The sequence below is a fragment of the Pongo pygmaeus genome, chromosome 10 (genome assembly GCF_028885625.2).
Source record: "Pongo pygmaeus isolate AG05252 chromosome 10, NHGRI_mPonPyg2-v2.0_pri, whole genome shotgun sequence".
Taxonomy (NCBI): Eukaryota; Metazoa; Chordata; class Mammalia; order Primates; family Hominidae; genus Pongo; species Pongo pygmaeus.
In genome coordinates this window covers 79,406,531-79,427,170 of record NC_072383.2, presented here as the reverse complement: position 1 = coordinate 79,427,170, position 20,640 = coordinate 79,406,531, and the positions used below count along the sequence as shown (strand labels likewise).

Below are 20,640 nucleotides of genomic sequence, written 5' to 3'. Positions count from 1 at the left end.
TGAAATGTCCCCTGACCTTGTTATTTACACATATACACTCTCCTTCTTCTTTTGTTTGCTTATCCCACAGGACTTTCTATCACCTGACACAATGTATATTTTACTGATATACTTGGTTATCATATGCCTCCCTCCCCAACTATCCGTAAACATCTATAAGGGCTAGGATTTTTTTCTTGTTTTGTTCACTGCTGTCTTCAGAGAACCTGCGCAGCTCTTTATTGTATAATAGGCACTCAAAAAATCTTTGCCAAAAGAATAGATATTTATAAGTAAATATCAGAATGTGTGAATGATATCAGAATATGTACTACGACAATGCCTGCTAGCAAAACAAAACAAAACAAAAAAGAGATAGATGAATCATGAAGTGGTAGACTGCTCCACTGCAGCACAGATAATGATACAACTTTTTATGAATTAATAGTTCATGGATGCATCTCTTGTCTTCACTACTCCCCACAATTCAAACTCAGAGAATTCATAAAGTAAAGGCGGTTTAACCCCTCTTCTGTATCACTGTTAAGGAATTACTAGGATTTCTGGCTATCAAATCACTGGGCTCACTTCTTGATCTGTTGTTCATTCTCTCCGTCTTCATTCTCTTGGTTCTGGAGATTTAGATGATTTCCTTTCATTTTAGTACTCATTGCTCTATTAATGCTTATCTAATCCAGCATCACTTACAGGTAAGGCCCAACATCCAACTCCCATTTTCTTACTGCCTATTTAAAAATAACTCCTTGATACTAATAGCCTCTGAATGTAGGTGACAAAACACCCAGTCAGATGGAAAATGTCACTCCTATGATGCCAGGTGTTCTTTTATTAAGAATCCATTCTAATGGGCAAAACGTTCTCCTTTCATGTGGAATTATTTTAAAATACAACTACTCTTATCAGCCCCATCGTTTCTACGTATATATTTTAGAAGAGTTTCCTGAGAAAAGAATATCTCTCATCATCCACCTCTGAAGGGAGGTTGCAAACACAAATGTTTTCAGAGCCATGCTGGCAATGGAAAAGTGTAAAGTGCCAGGTGCAAGACTGTAGGAACTGATGGCGTTGATGAAACCTGTGAAAGGGCCTACACTCAGCCTGAGTTACTGGATGCATCACTTTTTTTTTTGGTATACACACGCACACACACACACACACACACACACACAGCACTGTGAAAGCTAAATAAATTCTGAAATATTCAGGTCTCAAGACCCAGGCCCATGGTTTATGAAGGGTTTTTTAAGGACGAGTCACATGTGAAAACTATTACAGGTGTATTATATGGAAATCCTCAAATTCCTCACAACTGGCAAAAGGGGCAATGCTAATCATTACCTCCATTTTTCTCAGATGAGACCCATAAGGTTCAGTGAGGTAAAGTAACTTGCCAAAGGTCTATGTAGTTCCCCCTCGGCAGCACGGAAGAGAAATAAGATCAGCATGGCTTCAAAACCTGTGCTTCTTCCACTATGAACTGCTTCCAAAATCAACACAGCATAATAAATAATTCAGTGATAGCAACTCTCTTAAAATGCAGCTACAGTATAACTGTCCTCTAAATAATCAATATTTGGATCTCTTTTTCAAGAAGAAGGAAGATGTGAAAATCACGTACTTAAAAAACAAATTACTTAGCACTTAAAGCTTTTATTTTCCTGAATAATATTTTTCTGGGTTATGGTCACACAGAGTCAACTGGATTGCAAGTTTCTTTTCCTTTTCTTAATTATTCTTTAAAAATATTATTTATTTATTTTAGAGAAAGAGTCTTGCTCTGTTGTCCAGGCTGAAGTGCAGTAGTGTTTTCAGCTCACTGCAACCTCGAACTCCTAGGCTCAAGCAACTTCTCACCTCAGCCTTTGGAGTAGCTAAGACTACAGGGCACACGTCACAATGTCTGGAAAACTTTTGTGTTTTTTTTAGAGAAAGGGTCCCACTATGTTGTTCAGGCCGGTCTCAAATTCCTGGTTCAAGCAATCCTCCCATCTCATCCTCCCAGTGGGCTGCAATTATAGGCATAAGCCACGGATTGCAAGTTTCCTAGTAGAAAAAAATAAGCTCCTTTTTCTTGATACTCCTATAGCATTGCTAGCATAGTATGATTTATAAATTGTACAGGTAATAAATGTTTGTTGTAATAATTGAGTAAAAATTAGGAAATGAGAAAAAACAACCATATAATGAAAAACGGAAAGATAATTTGCTTTGCATGTAAGGACATTCTAAGGTATCTAAAATTAACTATTACTTTGAATAGCAAACACTGCAATTAGTTTTGCACCAATCTAATTTATAAATGTGTTCCACTGATGGCTTCGGAATATACTTTTGTAATTTTTCTTTGTCAGAAAAGAAATCTATCCAAAATGTACTTTCATTTTACATTTTGTCTTCAAACAAAACTCCTTAAATTGATTTTGACCTACGAAGAATACGTGAGTTGGATTAAAGCTAGACACAGCACTCAAATTAGAAAAATAGACAATCTCATACAAATGGATTATCTCTCCAGTTTTTAATCAAAAGGATTATTAATTGTGTATGGATAATGATATATCAAATACATAGCTGTGCCAGTAGCTAAAATTTTCAGTGGAGTATTTTAATTACATTTTTTTGGTGAATAAAACCATCTTGTATTTCCAACTTCCTATTAACAGTTCTTCAGAATTTCACTATGTGATTAAATGAATTAAATACATCTCAGTGTTGCCTTTTCTATTATCTGAAACATGTAGTTATATTTTTCACTTTAATAGATCTAAATTACCAGAGAGTTATATTTATTAAATATGAACAAAATCCAATTTATACATGAACTTCAGGTCAAGAGATCATTGAATCTTTATTTTTTCTCATTTTTTTGTAAGTAGCAAGTTTTAGGGACTAGAAAAAACTTCCTCTTTTAGAATTTTTCAAATGACAGAGGGAAAAGCTATTTCTCTGACTTGTAAATCCAGTTTATTTTTGGCAACATAGCCTGCAGTTAAAAATTGAATCTTCCACATGAATCACTGAATCAAAAAATGCAGTACCAAAATTACAAAATGCAAAAATTCCTGCATGTAATCTATGTCATAGAGTGAGATCATCTAATTGTATACATAATAGTAATTAATAATAAATAACAGCTATTATTTATCAAGGGTGTTTTCTACATGAGACACCATACAAAGCACTTCCTGATTCTTAACAACAATGCTATGTGCTACATGTTAGAATCTCAACCCACACAATGTATGAAGAAGGTGAAGCACAGAAAAGGTGACCGATATTGATCCCTTATAACAGAGTTAATAAGTGTCCCAAACTAGCATTTGGAGCAAGTATATACTACTTCAGTGCTCACGTTCTTGAGAAATGCGTGTTTGCCTTTTATTGATTTTATTGCTGTTAAAATTTAGTAAGAAGTTTATTTATACAGGTTAGCTTTAGACTTTTCTCTTCAGGCCACAAAATTTTCCCAGAGTTCTGTTTGCAAATGAAACTGATGGAATACAATATTAAGCACTCTGAAAAGATCCTCTAAGATAAAAACTCTACCATCATTGAGATAAAAAATATGTAAAGTAGAAAAAGTCAAAAGTGAAAATAAAAATCTTTTTAAATAGTAGACGTTATTTGGGATACCTAAAATCTAGAGGTATGTATATAATATTTCTTAAAAATTAGTGGGGCTAATTTTTGCTGAATTCATAGATTAAATTTAAATTTTTATGTTTGCACTTTAATGTCAACATAATTAATCAAGTAGCTTTTGGCTGGGTCTTGATGGTCAGTAGGATTGAGCCAGACAAAAAAGACAGAACACATTCCAGGTAGACATGATGTCACAGAGTGCATTAGTTTTGTAAAGCTGCCATAACAAATTGCCACAAACTGGATGGCTTAAAACAACCATAATTTAGTCACTCACTGTTTTAGAGGCTTTAAGTCTGAAATCAGTGTTTCAGCAGGGCCATATTCTCTCTGAAGGCTCTAGTGAGATTTCTTCTTCATCCCATCTAGCTTCTAATGGTTACTGGTAATCATTGGCATTCTTGGCTGGTAGCAGTACAACTCCTTATAACTCCATTCTCTGACTGACTTCCGCCTTCTTCCCTGTATATCTCTTTGTCCCCAAATCCCCTCCTTATAAAAACACCAGTCATTGGATTTAGGGGCTATCCTAATCCTGTGTGACCTCATCTTAACTTGATTATGTCAACAAAATCCTATTTGCACATAAGGTCACATTCACAGGTTCAGAGTGGACACGAATTTTGTGGGGATGTTATTAGCCCCAGTACACTGAAGTAAGGAAGTATCAGGTCACAAAACCACTTTTTTTCTAGGCTTTGTAGCTCAGATTTTACCCTGAAGATGGAGGGGAAGAAATAAAAGTATTGAAACCAAAAAGCAATATGATCATTTAGAAATATCTCTCGGGCAGTAGCGTGGAGGAAAAGTAAGGCGAATAAAAGACAAAAAATACAAGAGAGAGAGCTAACTTGTGGGTGAGCAGGAGACTAGGGACAACATGATGAGTTTCATGGTGGATCTATTACTTTTTTTTTTTTTCTTGAAATGGAGTCTTGCCCTGTGGCCTAGGCTGGAGTGCAGTGGTGCAATCTCGGCTCACTGCAACCTCCACCTCCCAGGTTCAAGCAATTCTCAGGCCTCAGCCTCTCTGAGTAGCTGGGATTATAGGCATGCACCATGACGCCCAGCTAATTTTTGTTGTATTTTTAGTGGAGACGGGGTTTCACCATGTTAGGCAGGCAAGCTGGTCTTGAACTCCTGACCTCAAGAGATCTGCCCACCGTGGCCTCCCAAAATACTGGGATTACAGGTGTGAGCCATCACCTCTGGCTGATCTATTACTTTTTAATTAATTTTAATTTTATATATATACAAAAATTATCAAAGTCAAATAATGGCACGTATAAATATGGTACATGTATAAACACACACAGCATCTCACTTCAAGTTTTTATCCCATTTCCCTGAAATTCTTAATTTCAACCCTTTTATCCACTACTTCTGGTATTTTCTCTCTTTATTTAAACAAAATTTATGTCTTGCTATTATATTAGATTAGGACATTGCCTATTTTATTCCTATTTTACTTTTTATTCAACCTATCCTTTCATTAGAGTTATCATCTGAAAAAAAAAAAGGAAAGAAAATTGGAAGAAAGGCTGTCTGCTTATCTGATTATTATATGTGACAGGACTGGCTCTGGACCCTTTAAGAGAGTGACAAAGGCACTGATTAAGAATAGGTGATGAAATGATTCTGGATAATAAGATATGGAAACTATAGCCATTTCCTCAATTCCAGGACCCTTATACAAAGAAGCTTCCCACATTCTCAGGAAACCATTCCAGGCCAATGAGCCTCACTTCTGCACATGATTTTCCCCCAACATCTTGTCAATAAAGTAGGTTATCTAACTACCAGTAAATTTCCATGTAAGCTGTGAGTAAGGTAAAATTATCTCCATAGTACTATCTATAAATTCGATTATTTAAAAATTACTGTTTAAAATATTATCAATGCCATGATTTTCTCCACTTGAACTTGATTTTTTCCTATATTTATGTGTTCATGGACTTCTTTAAACTCTTATGTAATTGAAACATATATAACTAGGTAAATGGCTAAGTTTCTAAATCAGTTGGTAAACTTGTAAATAAGATCCAAATGTACTATTTTTTTTTTGGCCTGCCCTTTTAACCACAGAGTTCCTCTTTCTTAATGTAAAGGTAAGAATACGGATGGTATTTGTAATCTATTTGAAGATTGCTTTACAATTTAGAACTGTAGCCACCATTTTAACAATTTTATGATTTACAACTCTACTCATAATTATACTTAATTTTACTGCATAGTGAACTAATTTATCTGCCACTTGTCTTACAAGAATGCCAGTTCTACAGTAGACAGTTTCAAAAGCTACTCCATTGCATTCTTAGACAGCAGAAAGCTTTTGGTTAACTGAAGATACAAAAATAATTCTGACAGCTAAGTTGGGAGCATGCACCTGCAATCTCACATTCGTTCAATGAAAAGAAAGGAATGAGTATTTACTTCAAGAATGCAATAGTTTTTATGTTTCTTTTTTATTTAACTAACAAGACAATAATTAAACAATCTGAGAATCTGATTTGCTTTTTTAAAATTATTTTAATTGTAGGCCATGGCACAAAAGGAAGATATGGAAGAAAGAATTACAACCCTTGAAAAGCGTTACCTCAGTGCTCAGAGAGAATCTACCTCCATACATGACATGAATGATAAACTAGAAAATGAGTTAGCAAATAAAGAAGCTATCCTACGGCAGGTTCAGTATCTCTGTCTTGGTTTTTTTCTGGTCCATGTGTTCTCATCATTCTCACAAAACAGGGAGTAAATAAAATAGGGTACTTCTTGACAGATGTTTGAGTAATCATTCTCTAAAATTTGAAATTCTCTAGCAAAACAAATACGATTTTCAGTGTGAAATTTACTTTCTAGAAAGATAAATTATTTATCTTAATAATAATACAAATAATGACTCTGATTTACTTTTCATATAGGCATGAGCCAGAATCTGTGCTAAACAGTTTTCATGTATTACCTCACTCAATTCTAACCACCACCTATGAATTAGGTAGCATTATTATAGTGAAGACACTATAGCTCAGAGACAGTTAGACTTTCCCAAGATCATACGTCTACTAAACACCAGAGCCAATAATGGAATACTAAGTTTATTGGGCTCTAGAGCAGAAACAGGCAAACTATAGCCGTGGGCCAAAGCTGGTTGGTTGCCTGCTCTTGTTAATAAAGTCTTATTGGAACACAGCCATGCCCAATCATTTAATCATTGTCTATGACTGTTTTTGTGCTACAACACAGTTGAGTATTTGCGATTGAGGCCATATGATACACGAGGCCTAACATTTTTACTATCTGACCTGTTACAGAAAATGTTTGTCAACCTTATCTCTAGAGCCTGGATCATCATGCTACATTACCTCTCCCACTCCAGTCTAAATACCACGCTTTTCAATATTTTGCTATGGTGATATATCTGATGTCTTAGTACTGAGCTATATTCCCTTTGTTAAAATGTATACTCATGAGTAATTTCTTTCCTTTTTGCTGCCAGTGGTAAGAGCTTTTGCATTGTTTTAATGTGCTGAAATTTATGAAGGAAACAGATAAGCAATATATGAAAACAAGACAACAATCAATACTTTGCACATTTAGGTGTGGTAGTGGCTGATTTAAATCTAGAATCATGGCTGAAGTGCAAAGCCCCTGGCGACTGGTGTTTGCTATCCAAACTCTGACTCTTTAAGTGTCTCTGCTCCCATTCCCATTCCAGATGGAAGAAAAAAACAGACAGTTACAAGAACGTCTTGAGCTAGCTGAACAAAAGTTGCAGCAGACCATGAGAAAGGCTGAAACCTTGCCTGAAGTAGAGGCTGAACTGGCTCAGAGAATTGCAGCCCTAACCAAGGTACTGCACTAGAACAACTGGTCAACCTAGATATATTTGTAGAAAGGACTGGCAATCAAAATGAAATGTGTAAAGATTTTCTATAGGCTTTATGAAAATTAAGTTAATTTAATATTTATTATATTGATCTGTTACTAAGTCAATTTTTTTCTTGTCATACATATTTATGCCAGCAGGAATAATTGTTATACAAATGTGATGATCCCCCTGCCTATTTAAACATTAACAAAACAAGTAAAATTTCATGTCATTGTTATAGTTAATTTTCCATGGTAATATTTGTATAATAATCCTGGAGATAAACAAAAAAAGATAATGTTATATGAGACATAACAATTTAACAGGCTTCACATCAGTTGCTATTAGAAGTATAGAGAATATCATGACTTCTTGATTCCTCTCCAACTACAGTATAAAACTTGTTAGAAGTGGGAAGTTAGACTTATAAAAGTCTGAGGTCTAAAACAATTAAAAGTCAGAAAGCGGTTTTATAGTTGTAATTTCTTCTGACAATTAAAATCAATAATACTCTGAAGAATGTTCAAAATTTTCTGTATAATATGGCCGGTAGATTCTGCAACTATCTGAATATTTTAGAATTTTACAAGCATTATAATGTTAAAAAGGACTATTCTGACCTCTGACAGTCAAACGGAAATGGCATCATTTCAAAGTGTATATATATGTCACAAGTTATATAAAACTACATTTTGTCACTAAAAGCATGTTTGACATTTAATATGAATTCAAAAATAATCACACAATTTATATTTTTACACAATCATTAATATTTGCTAAGTTTTCACGGCCACTACAATAAGTGAGTATGATAGGTATCTGGACTTCAAGTTTAAAATTACACGATTAGGATTTACCCAAAATAATTGATGCAGCAATGAAGTAGACACACACATCTGATTTTCTAAAAAAGCAAATAATTAAAAACGAACAGTGGACTGATCTTCCTCTTGGCTAAAATAGGACAATTAACCAGATAATGAAAGGCAAACCTTTGATGGTGTAGAGCAGGATTAGAGAGCATTGAAATAGTTGCTGGTTTACAGAGTGTTGGAGTAACTAGTTGGATAAAACTGATTAAGATGGGATTATAATTTGGATCCTTCTGTAGTCACAAACCATGCCAGTAAACCACTCTGGCAATTTCAGAAATGTGTGATTTCTAAGATAAAGATAAATTTATCATTTAATTTGAAAAAAATATTTAAACATGTTGGTATTATTTCATTTTTTTCTTGCAAACACAGATCTTAAATGACTATAACTTAGACTAAGATATGCATAATTAGGCCTTTCCTCTAAAGTACATAAAGAACTTTCAAAAAGAGTTATCTTTTTCAGTTGCACTGTTTTGGGGGATTAGATGAGTGACTGAATAAGAAAAATAACTTTTGTAAAATTGTAGCTTAAAATAATTATCAGTATGATCTTGACTAAAACACAGGAAAATCTGCAATTTCCCCCAAGTAACACAATTTACAATTCAGAAAATCACTGCCCCACATTAACCTTTGATAGACTGAGAATAAAAACAATTTAAAATATAATATTTGACATCAAAAATACTATATTAAATATTCCCAAGAATTATTGATTTAGAATATATAAAAATAACTGGAATTAGGTGTGTTATATTTTTTCCTTTTATCTTGTCTAGTCTGTTAAATAGATAGATATATATATATCTTGGGCACAATATTACCTTGGGCACAAAAAATAGCTCCCCTCAGCTTTCTCCTCCCTTTACTGTCTCTGAACCTCTTTGATTTCATTTTTCAGACAATTGGAATTCTTCCAAAAAGTCTTCAAATGCTCTAATTCACTCTCCTTTTTATCACTTTCTTTTCTGACTGGTGCTATGTCAACAACATATTTCAAATATATGCTTTTTATATTATTACCATATTTTATTCATTATGAAAGCTCCTTAAGTACTGAGATTTTATCCTGAACACATTCCTTTTGCCTGTCACTTTTTTTTTTTTTTTTTTTTTTTTTTTAACATTTGAGGATCACTCTTTCATTTCTTCTCCCAAGTTTTGTGGTTTCAACAGCCTTGTACTTTTTCTTGTACTCTGTTCTCAAGACCTTTAGGGTCTATCTTTATATCTGGTTTTTTTTTCTGTTTCAATTTGTTTCTGATATTTCCTTATTATGGATCACCACAGTCTTTTTCTGTTCATTAACCTTTTGACTACTCACTAAAGTAAAAATATTTGTCCTTAGCTTAAACATGGGTTCCTCCTCCTATATTTTGAATGATATTCTTAATAGCCCCTCAAACATTTTATTTCACCAATATACTTTTTCCTACTTTACTGTCATCTTTTTTTCTTCTTTTTTCTAGGTCTTTCTCTTTAAATTTAATTTCTTCTCCCTTTCTGAGTTTATTCATGTTCTCAAAACCATTTCTGCCTGTAGTTCATCCTAAAACTTTAGTATATTTTAAATTTTCCTATATCATATTAAGGAGTGAAACCAAGATAAACAGTTTTTCACCAAGGAGTATAAAAAATAGCAGACTGTTTCTATGTGATCTTTGTATTTACAATAATTGCTAAAACTGTAGTTTTCACATAGAATGCAAATTAGTAGTGTTGGTTGAAAATTGGTCCCAGTATATATTATTTAGATGGGATGTCTGAATGCATTCTTTGGTTGATAAACTATTTTTCACCTTCTAATATGTGTGTGTGTGTGTGTTTGTGTATGTGTGTGTTTGTGTGTGTGTGTGTGTATAGGCAAAGCTTATTTATGGCTTTTAGAAAGTCAGAATGATTGATTAATGGTTATGGATACAACTAAAACTTTTGCTTTGGCGAGTTTATACACAATTAACCAATAAAGATTACTTTGGGCTCCCAGTCTTATGATTTATTATATCTACTTTTTAATTAAAATGCATATTCCTTTAGCAAGGACATAATTCATCCCGAATGAGGTATTTTATTTATTTCTAGTACCAATAAAATGTATCAGCAATAACAGTAATTTAAACAGGACCAAATTCTTATTTTATCTCTGAAGGGAATTTTCACAATTTTGGTGTTTTGTGTGTTTTTTCTTTTTAAGTTTGATGTGTTTTTAATAAGTAAACAGAAACAACTAGAAGTTTTAAAGACCTCTAAAAACTTGTATTTCTGAAGACACAGTTTTGGCAGCTGAAATATTCATGTCTCAAGTGTCTTGAGTCAGTCATCTAATTAATTTAAACACTACTAACTGCATGTTAAAATGTAATTTTGAAGGATCACAGATACCTTTATAAATTTAGATTATATAATTTCAACAACATTTTGATCCACTTACTGTATTCTTAATAGAACTCTAAAATTTAAATAATATTATAAAAAAAATTCTGGCATTTGGGGACCATGGTAACTCTGTGTAGCTTCTAAATTGGAAATTTGAGGATGACTTGGAGGAAAGAAATTAGTTATCTGTTATGTCTTTATTATCTTCCACATATATAAAATAAGAATATCGGAAGGAAAACCTTACAAAATGTAAATGTTGAATTGTAGTTTGCATAAGCACACCAGAATTGAAATGTTAAATGTTTGCTTTCATAGATTAAATTTGAATTTATTGCATAAAATAGTATATATGCATCTGAATCAAATGAATAGGTTACTATTTCTTTTCAGTTACTGCATGACATATTTATATATAATTCTATATTGGCATAAAGTGAGTTTCACTGTTTTAGAATGAGCTTATAAAATGTGATAGAATATGCTCTGGAGTTAAATTTGTAGTCCTGACATGGAGTCCTTTAAATGTAATAATTACTTAACTTGCAATGATTAAGATGTTGATGTAACTTCATATGTAATTCTTGCATAACATACTAACAATTTTGCTATCAGCAATGTCACATGTGTTGAACACTCTGCACCTGTGGTAACGTGACGGTCACCTCCAAGACATGTATCTAACCTTGGCACTGGACAAACATGAGCTTACGAGGAAACTGTGCTGCCTATTCACTTTAGGCACTATTTTGTTTCCACAGCAACAAATCAATGCAGAAACAGTTTGGGATTGGCCCCTAGTGTCATTTAGGAGAGTCACAAACAAGATTTCTTGTTCTCACAGCATTGTTGTCAATTGATAATTTGAGGACTTTCAGTCATTTTCATTTAAAATTTCTAATTAAACCTATCTGAGAGTAAGCCATTAAATTCTAGACCAATATCTGAGAGTAGACCTTTAGACAAGTATCTGAGACCAAGTATCTGAGAGTAGGCCATTAGATTCTAGACCAATGACCATAGTGTGCATTCAGAGACCAGAAGTCATTTCATAAGTTTTCCTGTTGCTGAGGAAACTCAATCTTGCTGGAATTGGGGACTACTCACAATAACCCCCAGGCTTAGTTTTTTAATCTTTTTTCTACAGAGCAAGGTTTAGAATAAATTTTGTTCCAAATTAATTACACCTGAGTCATTGTCTAGCATATTCCTCAACATTGCGAAACTACTATTTCCGTTATTTTTAAGTAATATAGACAAACAAACCCAAATACAAACTTTTAACAATCTATCAGAGACATATTCTGGTGTTTGGTTTCTCATAATTCCAATTATTATATAACTCTTTCAGAGTTGCTTTATTCATTCTGTAGTAGTCTTTCATTGCCAGCCATCACTAACCTTTCATATCTTAGGTTGATAGCTTTTATTTTAGTATATTATTGTTTTTTATTTAAAACCATCAACTGCATCATGTTCACCAAATATCAATGTAGTTCTTTCCACATAAAATTCTGTCTATTAAAGTATTAAATTTGCTGTCACACTTTTCTTTTAAGCATTCTGTGCTATGTTCTGTTTGGTGTCAGTGTCTTTAGTTCTGATTTTTCAATTTTGTCCCTCTCCTTTTCCTTGACTCGTTAGTCTGATCCAACCTCTTCTACCTCATCTGATGATTATCAATATGTTATGGAAGCTAAACTACAAGAAATGATCTCCATACGTAGGAAGGTAGTCCTACTGGACTTTACTTTCTATTGCTAAATAGAATCCATCTAAGTTTTTATTTTCATTTATAAAAATTATGTTACTTTTATTTATTGATAATCAACCATCTGTGCAGTTCAGTGCTTCAGGAGCTTAAGATTGGACAATGGCAGGTTTGTGTTCAAACCATGCACAGTCTGCATGTTACATTTGGCTGATTTCATTGCTCATAAATAACTCCAATGTTTTGCTGATGCTTGGATGTAACAGGCCTTTGTAGCTGACACATTTCAAGCAATGCTGTTCAGCTGCCTGTTTGAAGAAAGTTTGTTTTTTGAAAACTATGTTTGCAGTTGGTAGTAGCTTGCTTTACATTTTATTTCAATTTATTTAGAGGAAAAGCGTTAACCAAATCTTACATTTCAGGTGTATTCTTCATATTTCTTAATAGGCTGAAGAGAGACATGGAAATATTGAAGAACGTATGAGACATTTAGAGGGTCAACTTGAAGAGAAGAATCAAGAACTTCAAAGAGTATGTATATTAAGAACTATTACCCCCCAATCATTGGTTTATGAATTCATATTCTGTATATAAGAAGAAAGCCTTTAACTGAGTATGGATTATATTTAAAACTTACAAATATGACCTGTTGACTTTGAAGAAAATGTTTCCACCACTTTAATCAAAACAGATGTAAAATTAAATTCAATTTAAAACTAGCAACACTATAAAAATAATCTCAAACAGTTTTTGAATGGATTTTTATGTCATTTTTTAAAATGTAAGGCTAGGCAAAGAGAGAAAATGAATGAGGAGCATAACAAGAGATTATCGGATACGGTTGATAGACTTCTGACTGAATCCAATGAACGCCTACAACTACACTTAAAGGAAAGAATGGCTGCTCTAGAAGAAAAGGTAAAATGATAGAAGGGTAAAATCACATGAATATTTTGCAATGCTCATGTTTGTTTTATATACAGCTGCAATCATTGTAATGGTCAGATGATCCATTTACTTAGTTTTTAAAAATGCCTGGTGTATTCTTAGAAAGGAATGCATATTTTTTTATTTAAAAAAGTGTAAGATCAAATTTGGGATGAATAAAAAATTTGCATGATGTATAAATCTTTTATATTCACATGTTCATATGAGGCAAATGTATTAAAATATGCTGTGCTTTTATGATGAAAATATTTTATTTATCCTCTGCCTGGTATGCAAAATAGAAAAGTGATGAGACACAAGTCAATACTTTTTTTGGGGGGAGGTGATTTGAAATATTCACGTGTCAAGTGACTGATATCTACACACCAGTCTAAAAGTCAAAATGTAAGTGAGTTTATATCATCAAAAGAACTAGTATCAATCCCAGTAGCGGGTTTAGAAACCCAGTATTTTCAGCTGCATTATTTCAGAAATAGTGCTTCTGTACAGTCTGCAATGTGATTTACAGTTATATATGTCTCATTGATAGTTGGCAGCTACCAGACCAGCAAGAGTTATGAGAGCTGGTTACCAATTCCAGAGCATAAATTAAGGTAGGGTATAAAACCCAGATGATCACATCATTTTAGAAATCTAGATTGAATACCAATCACTATTTTAGCTAGACATTTTCCATTAGTACATAAAATAAACCAAAATAGGAAAAATTTTTTGACAAAAAGTTAAAGTAGTTTGATTAATTTACCCATTAGAAAGTAATAAGACATGACTTCCTCTCATACAACTTCAAATACATGGCCACTATGCAATTACTACACTCTTAGTTTAATTTTATTCTATAACTTTGAAAAAGAATACATTATTTTAAATAATGCCTTATAGTGCTTGTGTGTTTTGTAGAAAAATAAATAATTTTTAACAACAAAAATAATTTTCTGGCAAGGTTTATTTTAAGTATCTGTGATGCCAACTGATTTCCACATGACTTTGTGACATGTAATATTAGGTTTCTGAATAGCTAGAGTTTGTTATTTCTCTAATAATTTAAGTATCATTATAAATTGTTAATTCCACATTGCAGTAGATGTCCAGAAAGTGAAATTTTTAAGAATATGATTTCACAATTTCTTCTTTCTTCAGACAATAGAAGTGAGTTCTTCTGAATTTTTTATAACACCTCTAAGATTTAGCTTGTTGCTCACTTTTTCTTATTTGAAGAATAACCAATAGTTTCTAATTTAAATTGTGGTCTGAGGAAAGGCAAACAGAAATAGCTTAAAATCCAATATTTATTTCATTTGTTCATTCAAGTGTTACAAAATAACATTTCTCGTTTAAATTATGTATTTTTTTAAATGTGAAGGTCTCACATTTGAAAATTTCATCAAAGCATGGTTTCCATGGAAACCAAGAAATACCTGTACTAAGGAAGGAATCTGAGAGGATTCTTGAGTGATAAGATATTAATCAATATATATTTAAGTATTTTCTGTTTAATTTATTAATTATTTCTGCTGTTTTCTTTTCTTTAGAATGTTTTAATTCAAGAATCAGAAACTTTCAGAAAGAATCTTGAAGAATCTTTACATGATAAGGTATAATGGAAACTTACGTTTTGGGCCCATTTTTCTATTTTTATTTTCTATTCCACTGATGAATGTTTTGTTGTAAAATAAATTTGAAAAAACAATTTTAGTATCCTATCTTTGTAAAACGATTTTAACTTTTTTTATACCTGCAGAAAAGTGTACATAGAGAGGAAGAGCTTGATGAATCTTTGTAACCCATATTCACCAAAAATTAGCACTTCAGAAACTCCCCCCAAATTAGTCTATACTCACACTCTTCCATTAAAGGATAATCACTATCTTGACTTATAACATTAAAAAATGGTTTTGTCTTGCTTTATGCCTTATATAAATAGAATTAAAATATATGCACTAATTTATGTCTAGTTTTAGATATTCTTTCAGCAGAAATACATTAAATACTATTATATATAAGAATTATGCTAAGTTATATATGTCCAAATATAATCCTAGTTCCAAAAGAGCTAAAAAAAACTAATTGAGGAGAGAGAACACAGCCCTTACAAACCAATGAGTATGCAGGGTAGCAGATGCCAAGTGCCAAATTAGTGAAGTAGGCAGTAAGAGCTACAGGTAGGAAAGACCATGATACATTGCTGCTGTGAAGAAGACTTCAGGAAGGAGGGACTTGACTGAAGATTTAAGGGAAAGTAGGACTCTGACGCCAGGCTTTCAATCATAGTGCATGTGGCATGATCACAGGTGCTTGGTGGGGTTAGGGGATGGGTAATGAGTGTGACATTTTAAATAATAGGCACAACTATTTGGCTGGAATCAATTATTCCTGTTGTAGGGTACGTGGTAGAAGAGGAAACTAAGGGCAGATTGTGAAATTTTAATGGTAATTGCTAATAGTATTTTTCTTCTTCATTAGCCTTTAAAGTTATTGTTAGCAATTTTATCTTATTTTTTTAAAGAAGATAGGATTGCTAACTTAAGAAGTGATCTATAACTGTGTGTTGAGAAAAGACAGAAGAAATGGAGAGAGAGAAGGAAGGGAAAAAGAGAATGAAGGAAAGAAGGGAGCGGGGAAGAAGGAAGGGAGGGAAGGGAAGGGAAGGGAAGAGGGAGGGGGAGGGAGGGAAGGGAAGGGAAGGGAAGAGGGAGGGAGGGAAGGAAGGAAGGAAGGAAGGAAGGAAGGAAGGGAGGGATAGTATGGGATATAGAAGGTATTGGAAAAGATGAAGAATAGAGGAAAGAGAACAATTATACCTCTAACCCTACTGGATGCTGCATATTATGATGCAATTAAAAAGAGTTAATGGGTGCAGCACACCAGCATGTCACATGTATACATATGTAACTAACCTGCACATTGTGCACATGTACCCTAAAACTTAAAGTATAATAATAATAATAAAAGAAAAATAATAACTAATTCTACAGTCAAGGTGTCCACAATCTCCTGAAAGATAGGTCTTTAGAACAATGTAATGTGGGACCTGGAAGGTAGTATCTGATTCTTTCTGAGGTAATTCACAAAGACAACACAGAGATTACATTTTTAGTAGCCTCTTAGAGACATATGTGATCTTAATAAAGGTAGAGAATTCTAGGTAGAGGATGAATCCTCTGCAACAGCACAAAGAAAATCAAGATGATTGATCTGATGAATCATCAGAAGTTTACTGTGACTGGTATGTATTTAAAGAAGTAGTTTTTGAGCAGATTGTGAATTTTGGACATGATGCTGTTATGCATGTTATGTTATCCAAAGCTCTGTGTGCTCTTGGCAATATCCCCAGAACCCACTCCCCCACCACCTACCGAAGCCTTGTAACTCCAACAATCTGCCTAAGCAACCAAGAGTACTAGTCATGCCATGCTTTGCATCCTTGCTTATGTCAGTCTCCAGAGAGAGTAAATCCCAGATCACATCTCATTTCTGAACTATCATCCCATTTAGATGGGCACATTCACTAATCTGACCACATCTTCTATAATTCCTCAGATTTCCACTAAACTAACTGTACTCACAGTCCATTATCAGCAAAACCCTCTGTAGGCTCAAACTCTTTTCTCAGTGTTTCCCTTTCCATCTTTATCTCTAAAATTTGAAGTTTCTAGGTAGCTTTCCTTTCTTCTCTCTGATTCGCCCCTAGTGACTTCATCTGATCTCCTGGATTTAAACACCATCTGTAAATTGAGCACATCCAAATTTAGATTACCTACTGGGTCCTCTTCCCTGAGAGAGTTTATATATTCTAGTGCCAACTCAATATCTCCATTTGGACACCTAGGTACCTCAAATGTAACATGCCAATCTATTCTTACCCCACTCCCATACATCAAACACCACCACCATCTAACCTAACACACCAGCAGTCTTCTCAGTCAATCATAATTACAATTTCTTTGTTTCTTTCTGTTACTCAGGCTAAAAAACTTGGACTTAGTCTTGACCCCTATGTTTATTTCATATCCCACATCTAGTCCGATATCAAATCCTCTTAGTTCTACTCTCACAATATAGCCAAAATATAGCCATTCTTACCCTAACACCATTCTTGTCCAAGCCATTACTCTCTTGCCTCAAAATTTCCTCTCTTTTCTGCCTCCCAATTCAACTTGACAATCTATTTCACAGCCATTAGAATGATCATGCCACTTCTCTGCTAGAAAATCCAGGAAACATAGCAAGACCCACCTTTACAAAAATAAAAATTAAAAACAAATTAGCCAGGTGCAGTGGTGCACACCTGTAGTCCTCCTAACTACTTGGAAGGCTGAGGCAAGAGGATTACTTGAACCCAGGAGTTCAAGACTGCAATGAGCTGTGATCACACAACTGCACTCCAGTTTCAGTGGCAAAGTGAGACCCTGTCTTTAAATAAATAAATACATAAATAAAAGAATTTTAAAAAAATCTTTCAATTGTTGCCTACCTCATGCAGAGTAAAAGCCAGAGTTTGAAGTGGTTTACAACCTCTTTTAGGACTGCCATTCCTGAGTTCTGCAATCATACTTTTAAAAAGTGTCCTCTACTTGTCAATTTAACCTCTGCAATCCAGCCACACTGGACTCCTTACCCTCCACTCCATTTCCACCAAGAGGCGTATGCACGTGCTGTTGCTTTTATCTGCCATGCCTTTTCCTAAGAGTCTCATTTTTTAATTTCTCCTTTATTTAGGTCATTGTCCAAGTATCACTTTATTGAAAAACCCTTCCATGACTCCCCTGTTTTCTCCTTTCTAACAACATTCTATATTCCTATATTCCTACTTGTTTATTATTCATTTTTTCTACTAAATTCTAAATTGCATGAGGGCAAGACATTTGTCAGCTCACTACTGTATCTCAGGTGCCTGACACACAAGAGGTATTCAGGGCACTTTTGTGAAAATAATGAACAAAGATATTTACAAATCAATAAGAAACTATTGAACATTTTAAAGCAACACATTAGTTTATTGTACACGTGTATTAAAATTATATGTCTAGCAGATAAATGTGTAGGAAAGAGACTGAAGCTGGTAAAAATCATTCAGGAAAAAGATAAAAAGGGCTTAGAGTAGGATGGTAGTGAGGTAGTGAGAATAAAAATAACAGAGAAGAGAAACGTTGCAAAGGCCACACTGACAAAAAAAAAATGTGATGAGAAAAGAAGTTTGAGTAAAGTAAAATATCAAGCACTGGTCACTGGGAAGGGGAAAAACAGTAACAGAAAAATCTAGAATGATACATTTAGACCTGTATAACAATATAAAAGTTATAATCATTAAAACCAAATTGAATGCTTAGATGAGCAGTTAATTAAAGCTCTAAGACAACCCCTATCTTCATAAATTTACAGACCAGAACCTATAATGCCAATATGAGAAAATTCTCATTAAGTACAAATAATTGTGACAATATCAAGCTAATCGGTTATTAACTTTATTTTGTAAGGTGCCCTCCAGCCTCAGTGACAGAGTGAGGCCTTGTCTTTAAATAAATAAATAAATAAATGAATAAATAAATAAATAAATAAATTTAAAAAAAAAAAATCCTCCAATTGTTGCCTATCTCATGCAGAGTAAAAGCCAGAGAGTTTAGTTTCCTTTTTCTTTCAATCCAATCATCTTTTTCCTTCACCCATATGTCCTTTAACCCTTGTAGAATAATGGAAATTCTTCATTTACTGCATAAATAAGACATTTTCTTTATTTTCAAAACTGCATATGATTTCTACTCAGCATTTTTAAGTGACGCCTACATAGCTGGTCATAATTGTAATATTCCCATGAATTTTCAAATATTCAGGATTAGTGAATGCCAGGGATTGTAGATAAATTTTTATTAATTTCTGCTACCCACATTTTTTATTACAAGGGGAAAATTCTGGCATGCTTTATTATTACGTGTAATAACCTTTAATACAAATGTATCCTCAGTTTTTCCTTTTTAAAAAAACCATTAAGACTCATTTATCATAATCGCTTGCTGATATTACTGGCATCTGAGTAACACTGTTTTGATTTTTTAGGAAAGATTAGCAGAAGAAATTGAAAAGCTGAGATCTGAACTTGACCAATTGAAAATGAGAACTGGCTCTTTAATTGAACCCACAATACCAAGGTAACATTAAACTAAAAGCTTATGTATAGTTCACTGAAAATCAACATGAATTCCCTTATAGTTTCATATGTCCTCAACTAAAATAAATCAGTACTTCCTATTGCTCACTAGTCATTACCATGTTTTGACTCTTCACTGATTTAGTTTTTACATTCAAAAATAACTTTTTAACTTAGAAATTATTTCTGTAGATAATCAATAAAAAATTAAAATATTATCTTTTGTATTCTACATTTCATTATATATATAGAAATATATTAAAAGATTCTTAATTGAAGAAATTGAACTGTGTACAGGGAGATTGCATCTCATTCAAGAAGAGGCGTCAGCCCTTCTCTTTATATGTGTTCAATACAGAAATTGAATTTGACATAAAGTTTTCTCTATGTGTTCAGTGTAGAAACATGCAGAAATATGTTCAATGCTTATTGTGACTAAACAAATATTATTGATTATGGTCACTTAGCAGCTATTTCGGTAAAGTAATTGCAAAAAAAAAAAAAGAGGAAAAGAGAAATCAATCAGATAAAAAAAAAAGAAAAAAAAAACTTCAAATAAATTTAGCCATACTCATCTACTTTGATTCACTATCTCATCTTAAGAAAAATAAGCAATGGATGGCAGCTTACTTGATAGATCATAGATAGATAGATAGATAGATAGATAGATAGATAGATAAACAGATAGATAGATAGATCTATATGTTAATAATTCACACATAATTTCCTTTTGTGTTTGAGATGTTCTATTTAAAGTTGTTAGAAACCCTAGAAGGACTCACTCATTTAGTCACGTATTTACTAGGCAACACAGAATAATAGCAGCCGTTTGAAACTTTCCACTACCATAGGCTTTTAGTAGAAGTTCATCTTTCTTGGTGTTATGTTCATCTTTAGAAAGTTAACTCCACCAGAGGATGGGTTTGTATTTGTTTTGATAACTACCATAATCTCAACACCTAAAAAACTACCTTGCATATAGTATGCTCTCAAGATATATTATAGAATGAATAAATGAATATCTGGTAAAGCATTTTTCAGATGCTCAAATAAAAATTCAAATTAAAAAAAT

General features: G+C 33.2%; 1 protein-coding gene across 15 annotated transcripts in view; it reads left to right on the top strand.

Moving 5' to 3' along the window:
* PPFIA2 (PTPRF interacting protein alpha 2) overlaps positions 1-20,640 on the top strand; it is a 497,964-nt gene that overhangs the window by 373,634 nt on the left and 103,690 nt on the right. For all 15 annotated transcript variants that reach the window (XM_054442749.2, XM_054442743.2, XM_063646523.1 and 12 more), the window contains 6 exons: positions 6,182-6,328; positions 7,358-7,492; positions 12,923-13,006; positions 13,262-13,393; positions 14,956-15,018; positions 19,478-19,569. In XM_054442749.2, coding sequence (XP_054298724.1) covers positions 6,182-6,328; positions 7,358-7,492; positions 12,923-13,006; positions 13,262-13,393; positions 14,956-15,018; positions 19,478-19,569 — 653 coding nt within the window. The remainder of the gene's footprint in view (positions 1-6,181; positions 6,329-7,357; positions 7,493-12,922; positions 13,007-13,261; positions 13,394-14,955; positions 15,019-19,477; positions 19,570-20,640) is intronic.